The sequence below is a fragment of the Helianthus annuus genome, chromosome 14, assembly GCF_002127325.2.
Source record: "Helianthus annuus cultivar XRQ/B chromosome 14, HanXRQr2.0-SUNRISE, whole genome shotgun sequence".
Lineage (NCBI taxonomy): Eukaryota > Viridiplantae > Streptophyta > Magnoliopsida > Asterales > Asteraceae > Helianthus > Helianthus annuus.
The window spans coordinates 100,740,842-100,766,555 of NC_035446.2; the positions used below are offsets into that span (position 1 = coordinate 100,740,842).

Genomic DNA, 25,714 nt, shown 5'->3' on the forward strand with positions numbered 1-25,714 from the left:
AACGTAAAATGATTTAAGACAAAGTCTTCACCGCGTAGTCTTGGCTGCAAAAACGAGCGAATTAATCCGTTAGTGATGGTTGAGGATTCACAACACGGGTCATTTGAAACAAATTTTTCTTCTTAGACGAGCGTGCCTGTCTCCCACGTAAAATGAAATTGCCCCCTATCTATTATGACTCTTGCAACCAAGATAGCACCAGTTTATTTTGGTGTTTTTCAATAATGTGCGAAAAAAAAGAATGAAGTTGTATAATGATGGTGTTCGAACGAGTAAAGAGTACTCTCTACTTTTGTGAAACAAAATGGCTTGCTACTTTTCTGAGTAATGTTGATTTTCTATATCTAAAAACTGAAGCTAGATGTTCAGTTTATAATCACACCAATATAAAGTATTAATCACAATTATCTCTATATAAATTAAGAGAAGTGACTTTTTTGTTCTTAATCTATTTCATCATTTATTGTTAACTTTTATTTGTAAACCCATGTAGTTTAGTCATTGTGTTTTTTTTATTTTACTCTAACCAAATTACTTTTCTACTTTTAATTTTTAAATAGTTTTTTTAACGAACACGTTAATACCGTTTTAGAATTTTTTTAAGTTTTCTTTTTCTTTGCTATAACGAGTGTGGCGAAAAATCTTTTTAGTTTAGTTTTTTTAACGAACGCGCCAATACTCTTTTGAACAATTTTTTTAACTTTTTTTTCTTTGCTATTACAAGTGCACCGAAACCGACCGAGTTTCTATCATTTTCTTTTTCGTTTACCTTTTTTGCCTTTGTTATTTACGATGTTGTTTTACCTTTTCTTATTATTTTGATATTCAGATAGGAGCTGAGTTACGACGCAAATAACATAACACATTTAGATATCATTTTATTTAATTTTACGAATTTATTTATTGATTATCATGGTGTGCTATACGTTCTGAATTTCAACCGCGTCTATACGCAACGCACGGGTAACTACGACCCTAGTTAATTTAATTAATATGGATTTATGAGTCAAACTAAGAAAATATGCATGTAGTGGTAGCCTGGCTCAGTCACAAGCAACCCGTCAGTGGTATCCGAAGCGCAACTCAGTTGCAACTAAAGTTGATCGAGCCGAGCCAAGCTTCAAAGAGTGCTAGAAGGATCCCAACGCGTTACCTTAAAAACAACATATAAGAATTGGTCCTTATAAACCATTTCAAATTTTGTCATTTCATCTATGTGGGACAAGTTCTTTTCACTTCTTCCAAATTTTCAAGCATCGATATGTCATTCACCTTAACTCCGTTTTAGACGCGGTTTGGTTCGTTACGAACCTCTCACATAAATTAACACAAACTCAAAATAATGATCTATATAACACGTATATAAATACAATTATATATGTCCAAAGTTAATGAAAAATTATTTTCACTAAAATTTTCCTAACTTGTATTCATGCATGTATATGTTTATTTCATAAATATTTACGTATATCATATATGGTTTAAATATCGATCCTCTAATCTAATGCAAGCCCACTCATTTTATGCTCCTCTAAGACAAGCCTTCAATGAACTAACTAACAAGGCATCTCTTTTGTTTTGTTAAGTTTGCATCTTTGGGAGTCATATCTATTACTCTTTTGCGAATTGCGACCAAGATAACTTTTTAAAAAAACTTTCATGCAAATGATATATGTTCATGTTAGTTTTATTTATCTTTGGTTCCACCTAATATTGATAATCTAATAACCCTGTCTGCATATTCTTGCATAGTTTATCCCAACCCATTATTAATTAGTAGGGCATGCATTCAATCTACCTCTTTGCATTCTATATGTTACTTGTTAATGAACTTACAATAGTGGTTACAAAATGGGTAGGTTGGCCAACATGTTAACATAGGTAATTTTGTTATGTAAATCTTTTTTTTTTTCTAGTAAATAATGTGTTCTATATGATTACAAAATCAAATTATTAAGATAACGCTCTAGTTTTTTAATAAACCATATAAGAGGTTTTACGTGTCAGATCAGATCACACACTCAGTAATTACATCACACACCAAAAACCAATTACATATTTCTTAATTATAACTAAACAAACTTGAGGAATAATTAAGTAACCCAAATCTAAACCTATTCAAACTATAATACTTAATTAACCAATAAATAAAATAACTAGCTAGATATACTAAACAAATAAATTGTATCTTAAACAAGTAAACCAACTTTACCTGTTTTACTTTGCTTGATACTTAATTAACTAATAATATTTATAACTAAACAAATTTGATGAATAATTAAGTAACCCAAATCCAAACCTATTCAAACAATAATACTTAATTAACCAATATATAAAATAACTAAATATACCAAACAAATAAACTGTGACTTAAATAAAAAGTAAACCAACTTTACCTGTTTTACTTTGCTTGATACTTAATTAACTAATAAATAAAATAACTAGATATATATACCAAACAACTTAAACAAATAAACTGTAACTTAAATAAATTAAACCAACTTTACCTGTTGGAACTTTGCTTGATAAGTGATAACCAAGTAACCAACAACCATATCAGGGCCGGCTCTAGACCCGGCAAACCCGTGTCGACGTCTGAAGCCCAAAATTTCAAAGGGCCCGCAAAGTCTTTATAAGCTTGTATATATTTATTAAGTTATATATTTAGTATATTTATCCTGTTTATTATACAAAAAAAGTATTGGTGGTGTAGTGGCAAAAACCATCTCAAAATAATGTAAAGGTCTCAAGTTCAAGTCTTTGCTCCATTATTAAGTTTTTATTTTTGTAATTCATTTACCCTTAACCATAATTTTGGGCCAAATTCTTTTCGTCGCCCGAGGCCTAAATTTTTTCAAGAGTTTTCGTGAACGGCTCTGAACCATATCGATCTGCTACCTTTTGATTAACATGTGAAACAATGACTGATATATTTGCATTAAGGATTCACTTTGAGTGACCTTTTAGTTTTTAACATTGTAAAATGCTTTCTTTTTATTTGAGTCGAACCCTTAGACGCATTAGATTAGATATGAAATTTCCCTATATCCTTAGTTTGTTTTAAATTTTTTATTCAGCTTCTAGAAAATTCATGTTCGTATATATCTGAGTTGCTATGGATAAGGTGGGCGGGAATCATTTTCTATTTAACAAATAAATCGAATCGTTATAGATTTGAAGTGTTTTGGGGAATTTTAATTTACTAGTGAAGCTCATTCGAAATTCTGATTTGTTTGAACGGCCCTTCGTTCGTAACAACTTCATTATTCTTAGAAACTTCCATATCTAACACGAGTTGAACCCAAGTGTCAGTGAAATAGAACATGAGCGAGCGGTTGAGCTAGAAAGAAAATTTATGTTTATATGTATACTAGTTTAAGAACCCGCGAGGTTCGCGGGTGGACTTAAACACAAATGAATATCTTTAATTTATTGAAGTAATCGTTTGAATTAAATAACCGTTCAAGAAATAATAAATTAGTAAACTACAATGAGACAAATAATGTAATATCTCGAGATACATGATGATGCAAATTTGTGTAATATTGTGTGTATGGAACATAATAATGTTATTATGATTTTTAGGGAACAGTTACATGGAATGAATGATCACGAACATAATAAGATTAGTGGTGGTGTTGTGAGATGAATTTTCAGGTTGACTGCTTGCTTGAGCACGAACAATGGTTGCTAGCCTAGACCGAAACCCTTCCCTATTTAAATATAAGATGCATGCCCCAATAAAAGATGAAAATCACAAGAAAAAAGCATATATTCTGATACGTGTTGACCTGAAAAAAAAGTTACCCGCTTGGACCCGTTACCCAACCCGCCTGCTCCGCCAATTTTGCCAAAACATACCTGAGACCAGAGACTGTGGCGTTGTCTTAGCTGGACTAACTTAGTTGCTGCCACTGATGGAAGCCTCTCTTCATCCACGGGCCTTTCATTTCTTAAGAATCGGCCTCTCAGTAACGACTGGCATGATGAAAGCAAATATACAATCTTATGTCAAGTTCTCTTTCAAGTTATAAGTATTGAATAAATAAATACCTGAACAAATTAACTTATGACATAGAAACACATTTTAAAAAATAAAATTATAATGGGTTAAACGGGTCAACCCGCAAACCCGTCGGGTTCGACACGAACTTGACCCGTTTAGCTAAACGGGTTCGTGGGTTCAACCTAAAACTGACCCGAACCCGATTAGACTAAACCCAAACCCGAAAATTTCGTGTTAGGTTTGTGTCGTGTTTACGGGTCGTGACAGATATTTACACCCCTAAAAGGTCGTCCAAAGTCTATTTTTAATGCATAAAACCTTCAAAAAAACAATTTATTAAAAAATGGATTATTGCTGAATTAATATTTTTTAATTGCTTTTGACGCACTAATTACTTGTTATAAAAAAATATGGATAAAAGGGGTTTGCGTCAACCCAACCCAGCTCATTTTGACCCATACAAAAGTCAACCCATTTTGACCCATTTAATACTTGAAGAGAAGAAACAGAACATGAGAACACTTTTGGTACTTACAACCATATGAGGCATGAACCTGCCATAACAGCTGACATTACGCCTAATCCTAGCCCGAAGTTATAAAACTACGGGTTATAAAGTACATATGCAGGCCCTTTATGTGTTGAAGGGGTTTGAAAAATAGTGGTTCCACTTTTTTTGGAGCAAAAATAATCAATATTCATGACTGTTAAAAGGAATCATCCATCGACCTGAATTGTAAAACATATGAGTATGCAACATCCACACCTTGGCCCATAATATATAACATTTACATCGTTAGTTTGACCACATCTATGATCTCCACTTTCAGCCTCCAGCATTCACAAATGCATCAAGCATCCACCATATTAACGATCATATATATTGTACGGTGACATCACAGTTAAAAGTTTCAACTTAATGCATCAAAGGTCCAAGAAAGAAATATCATTTATTTTATTCTTTTGGTTACAGAAAAATGAACATAAGGGTCTTTAAGATAATAATATTATCCAATTGATCATAAACTGAATATACGAATAGAAAGATACGAATTTGCCAATTTCAAGCCAGTTACTTATGAAACGGTACGGGTCGAAACGGTTCGTGTCGAAACAGTTCGATTCGAAACGGTATTGGTCGAAACGGTACAGGTAGAAACGGTACGTGCAGAAGCGGTACGGATTGAACCATTTCGACGTATGGTTCCCGTCGAAACGATATGAATCGAAAGTCAATACCCATCAAAACTTTTATGTGCACATTTACCCCATATGCATAGAACCTCAAAAGTCAGTACCCATCAATCTGTTAGTGGTTGGTGAAACTACAGCACCAACCATTAATACCTCCACCCACTATAATATAAATGATCAAACAATAACACCTCCCCAATTACCACTACTTCACCAAGTCTGCAACATCAACCACATGTTATATGCCCTAAAAACTTATTCAACAACAGTAACCCTATCTTCCACCAATCACTAAATACGCTCAAAAGATTTAGTTTGTTCGTATATTTTTTATTTTATTTTTTGGCATGTATATCATAACACAACCACTTCTTATGCATAATATTTAAAAGTTAAATCCTGTGTTTGACCAAACATCACATAGTTAATAATAAAATAATTTAGGATGGTTTTATACATTATAAGTACATTTTGTAAAACTTTCACACTATTTGACCCGTTTTCGCTTAAGATAGATTTTTTATTTCACTCATTTGACCATTAAAAATTTAAAAGAAACAAATTAACCCAAATAAAATGCCACCAAGAACACTATGCACAAACAGAAACTTAATCATTTGAAAAACTTCATACCAAAGAATGCATATCTTGTTGCCGGTAAGAAGATACATAGAAAATATAAACATATACTTGCATTTTAGGAATAACATATTTGACAATAGTTACGTAAACGAAACGATTAGGGATGAGCACGATACCCATTAGGTACCCAACCGGGTATTGAAAAACGGGAAGAGTGGGTACCAATACCGGTACCAAATATACCCGATATGGTTCGGTACCGGTACCTGGTACCAAATGTTCAATCCTATTTGACATATGAAAGTTATGCCTTTTGGAACAAAAAAACATCGTTTCCTTTTTATTGCTTTCTTTAAAAGAACATGTATGTAAAAGATCGCTGAAAACCGTAAAATCACATTTCCATCAACGATTCACGAACTGTTCGCTGAACGTTAAGTTTGTTTACAGCCATAGTTTTTACCTTTACCAACCTCTAATAACAATAACTATAGAACTACAAAATAACCAACTCAGTTAACCGATATTAGCTCAAGACCTACGTTCCAGGAACACATTTGTAAACTACGAACTCAAGTTGACCAGTAGACATTAGCACATAGAATACAAAGACCAGCATGAAATTTACAAATATATGCAACTAATCTGGAAATTCCACACAAAACCATAGAATCATGCTTGAAACCTAGAAGCACCCCCACATTTTGTGATCAGACTACAAATTCTAGGACTAAACATAAAATGAAGTCTAGGTATAAACATACACACATACACAAACAAATCAGACGAATCCCAACCGTGTTTACATCAATGACACAAACCCTTCTAAACAAAACTACCAAAAGAGACTGTGACGCCCACATAGGACTCATCTGGAGTCGGTATTCAACAAAATTGGATAAGTTAGGGCGTTAAAAGTGCTATAAATACCATATCCAGATTGTTCCCTACTCAACTTCTTGTCTCTAAATCAAGATTTCAATTCAATAATAAAGTTACAGAGTCTTGAATTTAATTTCTATTTCACTTCAATTCAATTTGCAATCTGTAAAAAGATCGAATCCTTTACACAAACATATAATACACTCTAATCACTTAAAACTTCATTAAACTTGCAGCAGCATATCACATTCTAAACATTTATACAAAACAACACTCATATTCACCACTAATCACTCCAAAATCTCTTCAAAAACACTTAATCCTTCAATCCAAACCATCACATCACGCATTCAATACGTATTCACACAATCAAACTCACAAACACTTTTAAAACACAAACAATCAAACAAACTCAGAATTTTACCTCCGAAAAGTCACCACGCGATTGTTCTCCAATCGAATTGAACATCGATTCAAAATCCAACGGTTACGTCAAACGATTGTCTTCCATGGCGGTTACGTCAAAACTGTAACCGTCAAAATCGATTCAAAATCCAACGATTGTCTTCCATGGCGGTTACGTCAAAACCGTAACCGTCATCGTCATCATCAAACAGCCATTCGTACGGAGGACTGCCGTTCGCCATGATCATCGTCTTACAATCACAATGCAGATGTTGTTGTTGTTATCATAACGATGATCTGTTGAGAAATCTGAATGTATTAAACCTAACTTGTTGAAGCTGCTTCAATGGTGAAATTGCGGAATTGAGCCCTAATTTGTTTGTGTGAATGAATATGAATATAAAGAGAAAGAGAAAGAGAAAGAGAAAATCTGGATCTAGGTTATTGGGAATTTGAGAGAGAGAGAGAAATGGATTGCCGCCCAAAGAAGATTTGAGTGGAATATTAAGTTGACAGGTGGCAAAAACAGGTTTAAGCAAATGCCAAGTGGCCAAAATTGTTTTGTTTTAATATAAGTAATAGATCATAAATCTACATATTATATGTATTCAAAGCTAGTAAAAAAACTCATTTTTCGTATATTTTTTCCACTATAAGATCATATGTAATGGGACTTTATAAGGGCATGAAAGATTTTGATAATGCCCTTACACCATTACTCATGGGCATTATAGGGGCATGAAGAGTGAGGGGCATTTCTATAATAATGTCCAAAGAGAAGAAAAATAATGGAAAGTAATAAATGAAATGGGCATTAACCATTACACCTTTTTTAAAAGGGCATTATGATGATGATGTGGTGAAAAATGCCCCTTAGTGGGCATTAACCATTACCTATGGTCTAAATACCGCCCTCATCATTCAATGTATTTATTTATGGCATCAATGTTGTTCCTCTAATATGTTAGCTATCTACCACACTATATTAGAGCATCCACAATAAGGGGATATTTTGATGTTTTTAGGGAGAGAGAAAGTGATGTGGAGGAGAGAGTGTGTGAGGTGAAGGAGAGAGGGTGTGAAGATGTTTGTGAGGAAAAATGAGAAAAAATGGATGGGTGTGAGTTATGTAAGTAGGGCCGTTCAAATCGCTCGCTGCTCGTCGCTCGCTCGACGCTCATTCGGAAACTGCTCGGAAAATGCTCGTTCGATTTGACGCTCGATAGTAAACGAGCCGCTCTGCTCGGTTCGGTTTGTAAACGAGCCAAGCATGAGCAAAGGTCCGCTCGGCTCGATTCGGCTCGAATTATTATTTTAATTAGTATACATATACATATACCTATGCACATACATATTTTTATATGTATATACACGAATATAAATTATACTTAATACACACTTACACATACATATATACATAAATATAAATTAAATTTATAGTTTTATATATACCACTCTATTAGATTTAGATCAACGATATACAAATTTACAACAATATCTATACGTACTAGCCCAACCACGCCAATAAAAAAATTAATATTAAAACTAAAAGTTAAACCCTAAACCGATAAAAGATAGTTTGTTCATCGCCTCAATGTTTCATGTCGTTACCCTAAGTCGATCGTCTCCTGCTCTCAACGTAATTGTTCGTGCCATATGACCATCGCCTCGTCGGCCACAACATTGTTATTATTAAGAAAAATATTGTGCCATTAAATGTGTATGTTTTTAAAGACATAAAAACTTGAGACCCAATATTGTCACAACCTCTCTCAGCAAATTTAAATCGGGCGACACGGTTGTCCAAATCGCTCGAACTTCGCTCGACGCTCGCTCGGAATTTTTATTGCTCGAAAAATGCTCATTTGATTTGAGGCTCAATTTTAAATGAGCCGCTCCGCTCGGTTCGGTTTGTAAACGAGCCAAGCACAAGCAAATGTTCGCTCGGTTCGGCTCGTGAACAGCCCTATATGTGAGTGTAGAGAGGAGAGAGAAGAGAGGAGAGAAGAGAGGAGAGAGAGAAAAAATATGTTTGTGAGAGGGGCAAGTGAGAGAAAGAAGATGATTGGTTAGACATGTGCCAACTAAGTACCCTAAAAAATGAGAAAAAATACCCCTTAGGGGACTAGGGGTGGAATCACTAGTGATGGATTCCATCACTCCCACTATCCAATCAACTAATGTCATGTCATCAATCCAATTTCCATCACTAGTGATAGAAATGTAGGAAGGGGGGAATCACTAGTGATGGAATTCTATCACTCCCTCCCAATTTTTTTAATTTTTATTTTTAAATTAGAAATTAACAATAAAACACTAAAATTAAAAATTTCATTAATTTTAAAACATACTACTTCAATTTCACATACTAGAAACATACAATTTGTAAAAAAAAAACCTACGACTCGAATTTAACATACTAGAAACATACAATTTAAAAAAAAAAAAAAAACCTACTCCTCGTCCGAATCCGGAAACTCCAAACCTAGAGAACCTACTAGTTCGATTAAATCGTATCTCAACCGAAAGTGAGTTTCTTCGTTACGCAATTGTAAATTGATATCTTGTGGAACTTGAACTTGTGTAGGAGGATCCGGTACCCAATCCGGGGATATTGCACGTCCGTCGTGTTTGATCAACATATTGTGCAATATGATACACGCATACACTATGCTATGTATTGCTTTCTTGGTCATCGAACGAACCGGTCGGTGTAGTATACCCCATCTACCCTTTAAAACACCAAACGCCCTCTCAACATCTTTTCTTGCCGATTCTTGCAATTTTTTGAACGCCTTTTCTTTAGCCTCGACGGGAAATGAGGGAGCTTTCACAAAAACAGACCAAGACGGGTAGATACCATCCACAAGATAAAAGCCTCGTCTGTAATGTCGACCGTTAACATAGAAAGGAGAGGAAGGTGCGGTACCATCCGTTACGCTTTGGAACAACGGCCGACCATCTTCTTCTTCGGGCGGGACGACTCGGCATCAAGCTCGTTATACACCGACACAAAATAGTTTAGTGTGTCGTTGTCGGAAGACGACTCGGAATCGCTAGACATCGGAAACGTCGAATCGGTAGGGAATTCCATTTGAGAAAGATATAAAAAATGTGTGAAGTGGGTTTAAATTGGTTAAAAGATAGAGTTTGGTGTGTGAAAAAATGGTTAAAATGTGGATATATATATAAAAAAATGGATTATTATTTTTTTTTATTAAAGTTACCGTTCAAACCCAACGGTCATCATGCAACGGTCGAATTTTTAAGTTTTCAACGCGTTATACACATTACGCGTTAAAGATAAAACGCGTTAAAGATGGGGCGGCGGCGGTGTGCTGCTTGGCCATCACGCGTGATGGGGGGTCTATAACGGACCGCCCCGTCCCCTCTTATTGGGGATGCTCTTATTACATCAAAACTCCTCCCTCGCTGGCATCCATAACTTATACCGCTACGAATATTTACAAAATTGTTATATTGTTATAAAATGTAGATCCTTATAAAATTAACTACTGACTTAGGTGGTTTAGATGAGTTTTCTGAAATGAAGATCAAAGTTGTTGACGGAAATACTTGGGTTAAGAATCTCCGTAGAGAGAATATTGATGGTCAAACAAGGTCTGTCAATCGATTACTCATATTATTGATTAATTTTATTTTTAGTTTTTACAACATTTTCAATATAATACTGATATATTTTCTTTCATATAAATTGTTTACAATAGGTTTAGAGTTGTTGGATGACATGATATGATTCAACTCGAACATATTTCGTTAGGTGATAATTGTTTTTTCAATTGGTCAAAACGGATGCGAGGTTATTAGTTACGAAGCTCCAGTAAGCATAAGTATTAGAGGAACAGACTTTCTATTTATATTTCAAACTACAAAAAACGTAATTTCTTCATACACTTATCTTTTCTTTTTATTTATATCAATACTGCGTTGGTTGGTTGTATTTATTTTATGAACTTCAGACTTCCATAATAATTTCATTCGCATAATTTCGTTATGATCATCAGAAACATAATTTTTTTTGTCAAAACCTTAAAAACATATCATTTTGTCAAAACCGCGATATTCACGGATATTAACACTAGTACACCATTAATTTAGTGATAATATATATTCGTGTGTAGCGGTATAAGTTAAGGATGCCAGCGAAGGAGGAGTTTTGACACGTTAGTTAGAATAATTGGCTTTTTATATTTTCAAGTGGAATACATTTTTAAGAATACAAAAAACAAAGTGTTGTAAATAAAATCACCAGCTAACTCAATTCAAATCAAATTTCTTTCTAGAAGCAGGATCATACTCATCATGGGCATTTAGGTCTAGCTTTTGTTCAAGATTTGACAACCAAAACTTTTGTGATATTTCCATATTCAAATCGCATGCGTTTTCTGGCTCACATTTATTCTTCATTCGACTCCAAAGGCGCATTGCTAGCACCACCTAAATAGTTCAAACCCATCATCTCTTGATCCATTTGTTTGCCTCCACAATAGGTCAAACAACTGTCAATTGAAAAATTGGTTGGTTGGTCTGATAAATATTTCATTCCTGGAAAATTTGTTACTTTAGAGACCAATTCTGATAGTTGAAGTTTGTGGTGATCTTCTAGTCCCACTTCACCTAAGTGTTACCTTCCAACAGTCTCTTGTGCTTTATCAAAAACTGCCTGCAAGTACTTGCCTTGTGCTTCTATTTTGAGCTGCAAGTGTCTCTGTACTTATATATATTCCGTACCATTTATAATAAAGTTAAAATATGTAGATCTTTCTTCTTGTTTTCTTGATTGAATTATATATTTGTTCTTTAAATATACTTATCATTATCCCCTTAATACATCTATTATATTTGGACCAGTAAGTATATTTTTTTGACGACTAATGTTATCTCTACTCTACTTTACACCAATTATTCTAAATTATCTCCTTTGCCCATGTTTGAGCCTAGGACCTCCCATCTAAAAAGCCATGTGTTTACCAAATGGGCTAACCTCACATTAGCTTGGACCAATATATTTAAAATATAAATGTTTTATGCAAGGTCAAACACACAATAAGCAAATACAACATGAGTACAAAGGCAATGAGGTGAATATTGTGATTGTCTAGCATAATGTAGTTAGAGTTACGACATATGAGCTAGAGTTACATGCAATCCGTTTCTTAGCCGTGTTACAAAAGGTCGCACATGTAAAACTAAATAAAATGCATGTTGGGTTTGCTTGAAACAATTAATTAATAGTTAGTATGTAGGATATGATTTAAAATATCATATTATTCCAATAACAATCTCATATATTTTGAACAAAAATATTTTTTAGGTTTTATGCATGAAAGACACTCTTGGGGCATTTCAACCCATTCGCTATTAGAAAACTGCATTTATTTCAACAAATTTCCCACGATTTAATTTTTTGGTACAACTTTCCTATAGTTTTCCAAAAAAAAAACCCAAAACTTTCCGACAAAACTGTTATACAAAAAACATTTATAACAATTTTGTCGCAATATTTATTACCTTTGTGACAAAAATACGACAAAATAAATTAAAATTTTATATTTTTCAGAAATTTGTACCACCTAGAGACAATTGTAAATAATTTTATTTATTTTCGGTAAATTATTGTTGGGATGCTGTAGCTGATTTGGTCATATTTTTATAGCTAGTCCGGCCTGGATATCTCTCTCAATCTTGTTAGACACTTTCAGATTGAAATCTTTCGATGGTACATATCAGAAGTTCAATTAGATAATACAAGGAGTAAACAAGAACAAATACGCAAGTTCTATTCTGAAAACATGTACCCTAATTAGAAGAAAATGAACAGAAAGAGCACTTACTATCTGCTCCACCAAGTTGGTTGACCGCCTCTATGAACCGTTCATGGAGGTCTGGTGCCCATTTGAGTCTAGGCTTTGCATCACTTGATAGAACAAGTCCTGAATTACCACCCCCACCTTGCAAAAACATGTGTCTTTCTTGTGTAAAGGACATTTTTGATGAATATCTGTTTTTTAGATGAAATTACATCTTCAACAAGTACCCGAAAAGAAGCAAACACAATTCTTTTGCAATAAGTTTCATGTCATTTACCTATAATAACCAACACCATATAACTAACATACTTTATGTGCTACCTGCATGCTTTAATATCTCTTGAATCTTGATCGTTTTTACTCTTATCTAAATATCTTATGTTTGTATCTTATCTGAATAATTCTTACATACAACAATCTGTAACTCCTCACCTTATATAGCACTCAGAGAGTGAAGGCTTGGGGGTTTATATACAAAAGGTGTGATTGAAGTGATACATAGAATCTCTGAAAGATGTATCACATTCTTTTGGTTTACAATGCACATCACTGACTTTCTATTCTTAGACAAAGTTCTAATTCCTTTGCACTATAAAACACTTAACATCTTACAATGTGTACCGGTATAGATTCACAGCCATGGTAAAGTGAACGAACCGTATTCCCTAGTTTTGTTACATATATTTCAAGGAATCCATTATCGATGTTTCAGTGAACTTCATTTTTCTTTATTTACATATTTATAAAACACGTAAGGAAATCCAAATGAGTAAATAAAAAACGGATGCAAATAGAGTCGCGTTTTCTTTTAGCAAATACTATATGAAAAACGGATTCACATATGTGTTTTTGGGGGAAGGATCCACTAAAAAGTGGATTTTGCCTAAGTAGCCTAAAAAGGATTGTGATGATGACATGTGACACTCCTAATAAGTAGGAATGAAGTACATTTTGGTCCTTATAAATGAAAATGACATGCGCCACCACTTTTGTTTTTTAAAAATACAACAAAAAAATCTAGTACAAAAAAATTTAGCACAAAAAATCTAGTACAAAAAAATATAGCACAAAAAATTTAATACAAAAAAATCCAGCACAAAAAATTGAGAAAAAAAACTTAAGACAAAGAGTTCAGCACAAAAAAATGTTATACAACATAGAAATACAACACATTTTAGTGGGTTTTTTTATTCTTCATATTTTATATAGCAATATGTTACTCAAATTAAAGATAAAAAGACGCTCGATTTTACGATGAAATTTTTATGAAAAATAATGTCGTATAAAAAAGTTATGAACGTTTAAAAAATGAAGGTGAAATATGCATATGCGTTGCATGTGGAGAGAGAAAGACTATAAATAGAATTTCCCATGATACCCTTGCACTCCTCCTTTCTCCTACACTTTCATCTTAACAATTTTGAAAAATGAATGGTTAAGATTCCTTCTCATTATACTTAGGCAAAATAAACTTTTTATTTGATGTTATCCTTATCTTTTTGTCCATATATTATGTTCATGAATTGCATATAGATTAGACATAATTAAATCTGAATTGATATTTAGATTAAAATATATTTATTAGTCATTAGTCTCTTGGTTTGTCAATTGCATATAGATTAGAGATAATTAAATCTGAATTGATATTTAGATTAAAAAATATTTATAAGTCTATTGGTTTGTCTCAACAATAAACTTGCCTTGAACAAATTTCAAACATCCAGAATATAAACCACAAAAAATATGTGTATGGAATATTGGAATCTTAACAATGGGCTCAGAATTTCGGTTTATATTCTTAACCTCTCAAATCATTGCCACTAAAAATGGGTTCCCACATATCCTTTTTTTATATTTTTTTTGTCACGTCATTCATCTTATTTGAACACTTAGTCCCCCCGTAATGGGGCGTTGTTTTTAAAAAAATTTCAAAAAAAACGCCGGAAAACGCCGGAATCCCCACTACATGGGGCGTTTCCGGGCGTTTTTTTTGAAAAAATTTGAGGCCGGCGTGGTTATTAAAACGCTGGAACAATGTTGACTGCCCAATCCCAACTCTCAACGGCTAGTTTTTAAACGGCTAGTTTTTTTTTTTTTTTAATTTCATTTCCCTCTATATATATATACACTCAATCATTTTCAACCAAAAAAATCACAAAAACCCTCTAAAAAATACAAGCATTTTATAAAAACTTGATGGATTCTCATAGTTCTTCCTCCATGCTAAACTATTGCTACCACGAGTTTTTTGCGGATGGCGATGGTTCAACCGATGAGGAGGTTGAGCAAGAGGCGGTTACGGGTGCTTGTAAACTAGCGATGAGATATGCCGAGTATTGTCGTCGCCCCCAAGCAAAAAAAGGTAAAAGAGGTTATATTGAACGAGACCGACGCGGGGCACACGATCGTTTGATGAAAGATTATTTTGATGAGGAGCCGACATATTCGAACGAAATGTTTAGACGTCGTTTCCGAATGAGTAAGCGGTTATTTCTACGTATAGTCCACGACTTGGAAGCCAACTACGATTTTTTTAAACAAAAAGCGGATGCGAGAGGGGAACTTGGATTTACCGGTATCCAAAAGTGTACCTCGGCGTTACGAATCCTTGCTTATGGAAACACTACCGACATCAATGACGAGTATCTAAAAATGGGGGAGAAAACAACGAGAGATAGCTTGGAGCATTTTTGTCGCGGTAAAATTCCTATACTTTACAATTTATTTTTTTAACATCGAGTATACTTTTCATTTTTTTTGTCTATGTTTACAATTCCTATAATTTATTTTTTTTTGTGTCTATTTTTTTTTATAAAGGTATAATTGATGTGTACGGTGCGCGTTATCTTAGAACGCCCACATGGGACGACCTTCAAAAGATCTACGAGGTACATAATGCTCAGCATGGTTTGCCTGGTATGATCGGGAGCATAGATTGCATGCATTGGCGTTGGAATAACTGCCCGACTGCATGGCGAGGCCAACACACACGAGGTGACCAAAAAGGACCCACTATTATTCTTCAGGCGGTTGCTTCACAGGACCTTTGGGTTTGGTCTGCTTACTTTGGCGTGGTCGGGTCATGCAATGATATTAATGTTTTTGAACAATCTCCGCTGTTAGAGGAGTGGATTTCTGGCAAAGCTCCTAAAGCGTCGTTTTACGCAAATGGAAACTACTACCCTCATGGATATTATTTGAGCGACGGAATATATCCTAGGTATTCGATTTTCGTGAAGACGTATAGTGATCCTTTTGATGAAAAAAGAGCATATTTTAAAAAGGTTCAAGAGTCTTCACGAAAAGACATTGAGAGATGCTTTGGGGTTCTTAAACAACGCTGGCATTATTTGAGAAATCCTTGTCGTGCATGGAGCAAGCAAAAAATGAGAGATGCTATGTACGCGTGTATAATCATGCACAACATGATTTTGGAAGACGAAGGAAAGGCAATATGCCAGAATTATGTGCCAGAAGCCGTTCAAGAGGAGCATCCACAGGCGTCAATGGAAGAAAGAGTGAATAATGCGCGAGAGTTGCGTTACGAACCGTACCATTCCCAGTTAATGGTTGATTTACTACACCACGCATGGTCGGTTCGGTATGTACCACCGGAGGGAGAGGAAGAAACGGAGGACGAGGGTGAAGAAAGCGAAGATGAAAACTAGTGTTTTTTTTTTTTAATTCGGATTTTAATTTTTTTATTTGTAGTATTTTTTTTTATTTAACCGGATTTTATGTTTTTTATTTCTAGTATTGTATTTTTTTTATTTAATAAAGTATTTAAAGTTTAAAAAAAATAATTGGGAAATGATTGCATGGGCATTATTTGAATAATGCCCCACTACACCATTTTATGGTATAATGCCCCTTGCTGACTGGGCTGTCACATGGCGCAAAACGCCCCATGGTGGGGGCATTATAATGTTTAACCATTACGCATGGTCTTAGAATGTGGGGTATGGGGTGAGGATTGAGGCGTGGGTTAGCTAAAAACGTCCAAGCCACCACCCGAGTGGGTTTGGGTTTGGGCGTGACCCAAGAGGCGGGAGTTTAAGACCGGGCGTTGGGCATGCCTAGCGGTCCTACGTGGCCGGCTCCTATTCGCTTGTTGGCTAGGTCATAGCGGGCTACATTTAAAATTCAAACTATAACCGTTTGGCCAAGCCAAGCGGTTAACCCACCCAACTGTCCACATCGCTATATATATCCCCAACCCCACCGGCTGTCCACCGCTACCCCAACCCAAACACACTTGATTGAACCCGCTACCCACACACACTTGATCGATGGCCTCTTGGACACACGAGGAAGAGCTAGCTCTTGTCACGAGCGTCGTTGACGCAATGAAGGGTCGCCAACCCGGTGAGACCCGTTACTGGCCGGAAGCTTTTGCTAGCTACCGACATAACGTGGGAAACGACCGGCACAATTTAAACGCGTGCCAACACAAATGGCACGAGCTACAACCGAAGCTCGATCGTTTTAAAGCCTACTACGACAGCGTCCTGGACGGTGAGATAAGTCATGAAGACCGGGTGGCGGTGGCCAACATCGAGTTCCGGGGCAAGGAGCGGAAGCCGTTCGACAAGCTCGCCCTTTTCGAAATCTACCTAACGCTCTAGTTTTTTTATTTATTTTGTAATCTTTTTTTTGTAGAATTTTGTAATTTTTAGGAATTTAATAAAATTTTAAGCTTTTTTTTAAATGTTGTGTGTATTTTTTAATTTTTGTTTCTTTTTAATTTTTATTTTAATAAACCTGCCAAGCCACGCGGGCTAGCCACGCCCCGCCATATCCCACGAACACGTCACTCACCAGCGCGGGGGGAGGGGGGGGGGTCGAGCTCCACATGTCAACCCATGTCCCAAACCCCCGCCCCACCATACCCAATGGTCTTAGCCCAATCTTTTACCCGTCAATAACTGAGTTTGACCAAATAAACCACTGAAACCAAGTTAATGGTTTAATTTTTTATTTTCATTTTTTTAAATATCTAATGTTACTCTTAAATTAATCCTTATTGCTCAGGTTTCAATCTTAAACATTCTCTCTAAGAAACACAATGTTTTCAGAATCGGACCGGACATTGAACCGAAAATTAATAGGATTAAATCTGAAAAAAATATATAAAAAACCGGTCCAACCGGCCGGTTTCCCGGTCCAACCGCCGGGTCACCGGTTCAACTCCGGTTCAATGCATTTCCGGCCCGATACCATGACCCGGACCAGCCGGGTCTGAAAACACTGAAGAAACATATACCTCTACCAAATGTGTAGCCCCACATCAGCAATTAATGGTTTATTGGCCTAGCTTTTTATTAGACATGATTCTGTTAGTCAAACCAAAGGTTCCCTCTTCCAGATACAAGTGTGCTAGCAGGTCACATTGGTTTATTGTTGTTTTTACCTGTACTTTTTATTCGGTTTAACGGTCCTGCCACAAAGCACAGGTTTCAAATACTAGTTTTTATTATAATGGAAATAAATATAAGAAACTCTAGTTACTTTTTAAATATAATTCACATTAGAAAATGTATCATATTAACAATAACAATAAATAGTTATATTGAGAAGTTCATTTCATAGTATGTGACATTGTATACGCCAAGGATTTTAATATAAATAAATAGACATGTTAAGTCTTTCGATAAGGTGAAGAATGGAAATTAGGTGTACACTACCTTTCTATCAGTTTCCATGGCTAAATCCAAATTATTCGTGTAAATAAATCAGTTACTTCGAATGTAACTAAGAAAATTATTGGTGAGGTTTCAAAAACATGTGATGTGGATGGTGTGATGTGAAATTAGAGCAATCGCACATGAAAAATCATTATGGTTTCGTATTTTGTACCTTGAAAGTTACATGTTTAGTAACTGGTTTTGAAACTATTAACACAAACAATCATTTAGTTGGATGGTCGTTTAAGCAAGATATTTACCTTTGCAACATTTAAAAAATATTTACCTTTACGTGGCTAGGGTAAGTCACTCTAATGTATATTGAATAAACCCCTTCATCGAATTTTTGCTAAAGCAACAAATTTCTTTAATTACATGAGTTGTTTGCCTTTAACTCAAGACCTCTAAACTTAAGTGCTCCAAAGACTTTGTCTTTGCAAATAGACCACAGTCTCATTGCTTAATTAACAAAATTTCAAAAACTCAAGACATAAAAACCATTTCGATTATTTTACTTGACTGAGTGGTAGTAACTAGTTTGGTTATTCCATTGGGAGGAATAATAACCCGTAAATCATATTTAATTTAATATAGATTTATCATCTTAAATCCAACTGGACCAAAGGTCATTTGGGAGTTTCGCCTAGAGAAATTTACTCTGGGTTAAGCCAATGAGTTTTTTTAGTTGTAGGTTTCCTCCTAAGCAGGTGGGTCAGGTCATCATGTTCTATTCTTCGGACGAAAGGATGACCCATTTACGAGAGCGGCTCATTTGTGTCGGGCAGCCATAGGTCTTTGATGTTAAAAATTAAAAAAGAAGAAAAAAAATCCAACTGGCAACTAGTTGGTTAAGTCACATGTGGTGCCAAATGTTGGGTCAAAATTCAACTTCTTTAGCCTCATGGAATACCAACAATCGTCATTTTGGAAGGTTCCTCGACTTGCTGGCGACCAACTGGAAATTTTGAATTTTCTTCCCAACCAAAATCCACAACCAAGTCATATAATACTCTCTATTCACGGTCTTTCTAATTTCATTCGGTGATCCCTAAATTTTATAACTTCAAGGGAGAACAAAAACCCAAATTGAAAAAAAAAATGGAGAGCATGATACCCACATGGCAAGTGTCGTTTTTGTGTGGAATTTTGACATGGATTGTATTGTCTTCGATGTTTAATCTGACCCGAATGATTAGATCTTTGACCCAACCATGGGTTTCGAGTTGTGTAGCCTCTGGTCTACCGGTTATTCTTCAGATTCAGGTATGCCCGCCAGGTGTTCGATGATATGTCAACAAGAGATTTGACTTTTTTTTTCTTACAAACTGTCAAATACCCGTGTGACTAGTCTCATTATTATGTGATTTTATTATAATTTTCGGTCCAAATTTGCTATCTTTCGCTTTTCTTGGTGTTGGATTATTGATTGATAGCAATTAACATAAGTGTTTGTTGAATTTGTGTAGAAATACCAGCATACAGTATTGGATGCTTTGTTTGTGGGGTTATCTTCAGTTGTTTCTGTTCCTTTTTATACTGGCTTTCTTCCATTGCTGTTCTGGGTAATTTAGTTTTTCTTCTTTATGAAAAATTGATTCTTTAATGTTCAAACTAGCCCTTATATTCACACATCATGAAACATCATTTGTATAAATAAAGACGTTTTTTGCGGTGATGAATTCGATTAATTGGGTGATTGTTTTATATTGTAGAGTGGACATGGGAAATTGGCAAGGCAAATGACATTCCTGATGGCGTTTTGTGATTATACGGGAAACTGTATAAAGGTATAACGTCAAGTTCGTTCTTAATTACATTGTGTGAATGTTATATACGTTTATATGTTATGTTTATTGCTTATGTTTCTAGGATGTGGTGTCAGCTCCTAGACCCAAATCACCACTTGTGAGAACACTGACGGTCACTAAAGATGAGAAAGAAAATGCAACGGAATACGGATTTCCTTCTTCACATACTCTTAATACCGTCTGCTTATCAGGGTACGTTCTTGCTAAATGATAATATGCATTTTCAATGAGCTTAAAGATAAAAATATGTTTAGCAATTAGCTTTCACATAGGTAATGAATGTTGAACTTTCACTGATCAAAAAACATAATACGGGATTCTAGATTACGTCTACTGTAGAAATCATTTTTATTGGTTTGTGCTTTCTCGGATATTCAGGTACCTCTTGCATTATGTCTTGTCATACAATGAAAGCTCGGATGCATCCTTTCAACTAACTGCATTTGCATGTGTTTGCTTGTTTGTTGGCCTTATTGGGTTCGGTATGTTTCAATGTTCATTATATTAAGTTATTCACCTCTTTAGCGCATATTTGATCAACACATAACGAATTGACTCCCCCATCTTTTTCCAGGACGTATATATCTTGGCATGCACAGTGTGGTTGATATCGTTGGTGGTCTTGTGCTCGGATTAGCAATTCTTGAATTTTGGCTATGCATTCATGAACATGTTGACAGTTTTGTTATATCGGACCAAAATGGTATGATTTTTTTTCTTAACTTGAATCAACCAATTCAAATTAATGGATCGAAATGGCAATTTATAATTTTTAAACAGGTGAAGTTGCTTTTAGTAACTAATAGTGGTAACGTGTAGTTCTTTAACTTTTTTTTTGCAGTTACATCCTTTTGGGTTGCACTTAGCATCCTTTTGCTGTTTGCCTACCCGACACCAGAGCTTCCTACTCCAAGTTTTGAGTTTCATACGGCGTTCACAGGTGTCGCGTTGGGAATTGTAAGACTATAATTCTATTATATACTGCTAGTTACATAAAACCTGCAAGTTTTTATATCCTGTTACAGAGCGTCACGTGACAATAGCAATATTTCCATTCCGAAACTTTTTTTTACTTGTATGCATATTTGCTCATTGTGGTCGTTACGAAAAAAACAAAACAATCTTTATTTAGGTTTCACAGAACATGTTAATTTGTCGTTATTGAAACTTAAAAGGTATTTTAGGCATCTTCCAAAAATCTATATTGACAATACAATGTTGCAATATTCATGGGACGGATGAAAACTTTTCATGAGGAATGCTGAAAAATAAAAATGACGAAATGATGTGTTTTGTATTGTATATCCAAAGTGGCAGTTTTTGGATAAAATGGATATTACAATATTCCTAGCTTTGGAAAGTTTTCAGCCTTAAATGAATGACATCTTTCAGTGGCAGACGTTTTTTAAATTCTATAACTGTTGATACGCATCTTAAACGTGTGACTAACGGTCTATTAATTCCTCGAAACGATGTTTGATGTCAAAGTGTCATTTTAATGGAACACATAAGGTGTTTTATAAGGTAAATGCTAGAAAAAAATAAATGGATTTGTTAAAGTGTCACTGTCACAAGTCCTACGTGGCATGATATGATTATCATGTACAGAAAACTGATCTATATATATCATCCAGGTGACCGGGGTACAACAAACATATGATCACTTCCACCATGAACACGTGGCCCGCGTGTTCACCCCTGAGCTCCCCATTGCACTTTTTGCTGGTAGGATTCTAGTTGGCATCCCGACCATACTGGTGGTTAAATTCTGCAGCAAGGCTCTAGCAAAATGGATCCTACCCATTACAGCTAACGCATTAGGCATCTTTATAAGATCTTCGGGCTACGTACCCGCTTTGACCACTTCTTCAACCGTCAAAAAGTCAAACGAAGTCAAACAGTCAAATGGGTATCTCCAGAAAATGTTGTTTTTCAGTAATCAGGATTCATTTGATGTGGATACAGGTATAAGGTTGCTGCAATATGCGGGTCTTGCTTGGTCTGTAGTAGATCTTGTCCCTTCAATCTTTTCTCAACTCAACTTGTGATCTTTACATCCCCGTCTTAGTTTCCGGAACATATTTTTAAACTGGCAAAAATACCCTTGGAGGGTGTTTCGTTAATCTAAAATTTTGGTTTGGGTATGATTATTTGCTGTAGGGTTTTGCCATAAAATGCATTGTATTATACTGCAATCTAACTCTTGGTTGTTGATGGGCTAACAGTAGCTGATATATAGAAACATTAATGTATATGATTGTAACATTATTTCTCTTGTTAGTGTTTGTATGATTTTATGTAAAGTTATCGAAATATTCTATGGTAGAGCTTGACCATTTCTTTGTGCTCGTCATACATGCAGCTTGTGTATTCCCAACTCTTTTGATTGTTATAAACTAGTTGATGCTCCGCCCGCGGGGCGGTAGGCCGAATATTTTTCAACCAATTAAAAAACATTACCATAATTTTGCTAGAAAAAGCTCAAACGATGGTAAGACCGTAATTTTTTGCTCGGGGCAAAACTTTAATTTGTTAGAACTAATGAGGGAGTGTTAGGCGGCTCTTTGACACGAAAAAAATTAAATCGAGTAAACCAATTAAAACAAAACAATTCTATATTTTTGCTAAAAAACATAAACGATGGCGATACTTTATTTTTATCGGAGGGCAAATTGTATTTCTTGTCGGGGGTAAAATTGTAATTTGCCAAAAGCTAAAGCGATGACGATACTCTAATTTTTAACCAGGGGCAAAGTAGTCATTTTGAACAGGGGAAAATTTGTAATTTTAAACCGGGGGTAAAATCGAAAACTACCCAGGCCAATGGGGAGTGTCATGCAGCAGCATGACACTATTCCCTGACACACCTTTTAAAAAAATGTAAATGATTGCAATACTGTTATTTTAAATTTTTAATTAGGGGCCAAATTGTAATTTTGGGTTGGGGTAAAATCTTAATTTGCCAAAAGATAAAGTGATGATAATACTGTAAACTTTTACCAGGGGCAAAAACATAACTTTAAACATGGGCAAATTCGTAATTTTAAAACTGAGGATAAAAACGTAAATACCAGGACCAATGAGGGAGTGCCAGGCAGCAGCCTGACACTATTGTCCCACATTATGGCTGGCCGCCCACTTCTGCCAGTAAAAAACCATAACTATTCCCGCCCATAGGGAATGTAAATATAGGGAATATCTAATAAGCATCGTATATCTTGTATGGTCTAGTTAACCTCGTAGCATTATATGAAATATGACATAATATGTGTGCTAATTAATAGGTGCATAGATAAACTTCATTCAACAGAATATGAGACCGAATATAGTGTGGAGGCTGGTTAGGCAAAAGGCTTCAAGAGTCTTGTTTTGTCAAACGCAGGTTACGAGTCCCCCTACGTATGCAATACGTAGGGCGGGATCACTCCCTTATCAATTGCTTTGATCTTAGGATTGAAAGGAATTCAATCCTGAAGTGATGCATGCAATGTGATAGTGTTTGTGTAAGTGAAGAATAGAACATGTAATGTACAAGTTCTAGAGGGATAAGTCAGAGATTTCGGAATGTGTTGTTAGGTGACCAGGAGTGGTCATTTATAGAGAAAGGTATTCCTTAAACAAGAAACCTTTGACTGAGTGATCCGTTAATGCAGATAGGGGGGTTGCCCGTTTTGGAGGGTTGAAGGCTTTAACCTGCGGATAAAAGAGTGTCTCGTCCCAGATGCTTTTCTTTTGCGGCTGGGCGAGGATGTCACACGTAAAGTGTGATGGGACGTGTACCTGTCTTGTGATTTTTGATGTTCACCACAGCTGGATTGCGAATCAAACCCTTTTAACCTTTTAAGCTATATTACACTTAAGCTAGTTCTTTAAGCTTTGAGCTACCCACGTCATCAGCCCCCCAAGTCAGAGGTGTTTGGGTGTAAGCTCAAAGGCTTCTGACTTTTGTGCTATGTTTTTTATTAGCTAAAAGGCTTGAAAGCTTTAAGGCTTGCTTTTTGTAACGCTTTTGGGCAGTGTTATTTTTAATTTTGATAGGGCAGCTTGATTTGACATGTCGTCAGTTATTCAGGCGGCGGTTGTCTGCCCTATGCACTATAACCGCTGCTTATTCAAATTTATTATCCCTTTAACTTCTCATTTAAGTTTAATCATTATCATATTTCTTTAACACTTTTCACAACCAGAATCCTTCATTCTCTCTTTTCCGGTTCACAGGTTAGTTTTTATTTTCCACTTTTTTGCTTGATTTTTCTTGATCATCCCTTGGAACGATGGGTGCGAGGAAGGACATGGGTAAAACCTTTTCGAAAATGACACAAGAGGAAGTTGATTCCTTCTGTGATCAATGGGGTATTGATCCTTCCGTTAATCCGGTGGCTCCGGGTTGCGATAGAACTATTGATCAATGTCCTCCTGGTTCTATCGCTCTATACTGTCGCCACTTCGAATTTTCAAATCTTCGGTACCCTTTCTCTGTGTTTGTCTTGAACGTGCTTGAATATTATCGTGTTTCTAGGGTTCTTCACTTTGAAGTCTTGTGTCGTGCCCTAGGTTATGATCCTAACTTGTTAATGTTTAGACGGTTTTTTCGTTTGGCCAAAAATGGCGACTGGTTTACGTTTGAAACGTACCAGGTTGATGTTTGTTTGATTTCCCCACTTGTTTCTACCCTTGGATCTTGGAAAGATCGATTCTTTTGGGTTTCTGAGTCAGTTATCCCTTTTAAGATGGTCTGGAGGCATCTAGATGTTGTTTTAAACGAGCTTGACCCTTTCGAGTCTAAATTGAATGAGGGGATGTTGAAAGCCCTAAGGGCTTGTCCTTCTCGACTTCGTCCGTTTCCTGAACATCTCTTGGTTTTTATCGGTGTTAGCGTCTTGTGTGATAAGCCAAATCGGGACCCTTCGTTCATGAGTGATTAGGGTATGTTTTTTGGCTTTTCTATTTCTTGTTTCTTTTTGTTTGTTTTGTCTGAATTTTTATTTGCTATGTGCAGTCATGTCTGCTTTGGATTTCATTAAGTCAGACGATACCTCTGATGTTGTTCTCAGGGATGCGGAAGCCATTGAGGGTGAAGATGCCATTGCTAGGACTGCTGAGGGTAGATTGGTTCCTGGGGGCAAGTATGTGAATGTTCCCAACGTAAAAGGTTTCACAAAGGCTAGTTCTTCCAAGCCTTCGACCCGTCGTTCGTCTCGTCGCTTGAAGGGTCCGAGTCAATCGTCTGTTAAACATGTTGATCTCAGTAATGAGATTGAGTTTTCTGAGGATCAGGGTACTGAAGTTGAAGGGAAGAAGGAGTTGGCAGTTGTTGCTGGG

At 35.7% G+C, this 25,714-nt stretch overlaps 2 protein-coding genes and 2 long non-coding RNA genes across 5 annotated transcripts; 2 read left to right on the forward strand and 2 right to left on the reverse strand.

Moving 5' to 3' along the window:
• Positions 1-3,450: 3,450 nt before the first annotated feature.
• On the reverse strand, positions 3,451-7,527 carry LOC110908812. 2 transcript variants are annotated; one of them, XR_002574924.2, is made up of 2 exons: positions 7,089-7,527; positions 3,451-3,978 (listed from the first exon to the last, which is right to left on the reverse strand). It is a non-coding gene; the product is annotated as an uncharacterized LOC110908812 (long non-coding RNA). The 2 variants fall into 2 exon arrangements; XR_004878246.1 differs by having other exon boundaries at positions 4,542-7,527.
• A 3,731-nt stretch (positions 7,528-11,258) lies between these two features.
• On the reverse strand, positions 11,259-13,293 carry LOC110908811. The gene is made up of 2 exons (XR_002574923.2): positions 13,178-13,293; positions 11,259-13,091 (listed from the first exon to the last, which is right to left on the reverse strand). It is a non-coding gene; the product is annotated as an uncharacterized LOC110908811 (long non-coding RNA).
• Positions 13,294-15,096: 1,803 nt separating this feature from the next.
• On the forward strand, positions 15,097-17,944 carry LOC110907012. The gene is made up of 3 exons (XM_035983025.1): positions 15,097-15,598; positions 15,718-15,955; positions 17,932-17,944. The coding sequence occupies exons 1-3, from the start codon at positions 15,097-15,099 to the stop codon at positions 17,942-17,944; spliced, it is 753 nt and encodes a 250-aa protein (XP_035838918.1).
• A 1,565-nt stretch (positions 17,945-19,509) lies between these two features.
• Positions 19,510-22,728, forward strand: LOC110908810 (lipid phosphate phosphatase delta). The gene is made up of 8 exons (XM_022153799.2): positions 19,510-19,847; positions 20,051-20,146; positions 20,297-20,371; positions 20,454-20,584; positions 20,771-20,874; positions 20,967-21,095; positions 21,234-21,349; positions 22,027-22,728. Exons 1-8 carry the CDS (start codon positions 19,683-19,685, stop codon positions 22,438-22,440), a joined length of 1,230 nt encoding a protein of 409 aa, XP_022009491.1. The 5' UTR covers positions 19,510-19,682; the 3' UTR covers positions 22,441-22,728.
• The last annotated feature ends 2,986 nt before the right edge of the window (positions 22,729-25,714 follow it).

Excerpts from the sequence above, each read along its gene's own strand:
- LOC110907012 (XM_035983025.1), top strand. The coding sequence starts at position 15,097 with ATGGATTCTCATAGTTCTTCCTCCATGCTAAACTATTGCTACCACGAG. Across the intron at positions 15,599-15,717 it reads CTTGGAGCATTTTTGTCGCG|GTATAATTGATGTGTACGGT; the intron begins GTAAAATTCCTA and ends TTTTTTATAAAG.
- LOC110908810 (XM_022153799.2), top strand. The coding sequence starts at position 19,683 with ATGGAGAGCATGATACCCACATGGCAAGTGTCGTTTTTGTGTGGAATT. Across the intron at positions 20,585-20,770 it reads AATACCGTCTGCTTATCAGG|GTACCTCTTGCATTATGTCT; the intron begins GTACGTTCTTGC and ends TCGGATATTCAG. Across the intron at positions 20,875-20,966 it reads TGTTGGCCTTATTGGGTTCG|GACGTATATATCTTGGCATG; the intron begins GTATGTTTCAAT and ends ATCTTTTTCCAG.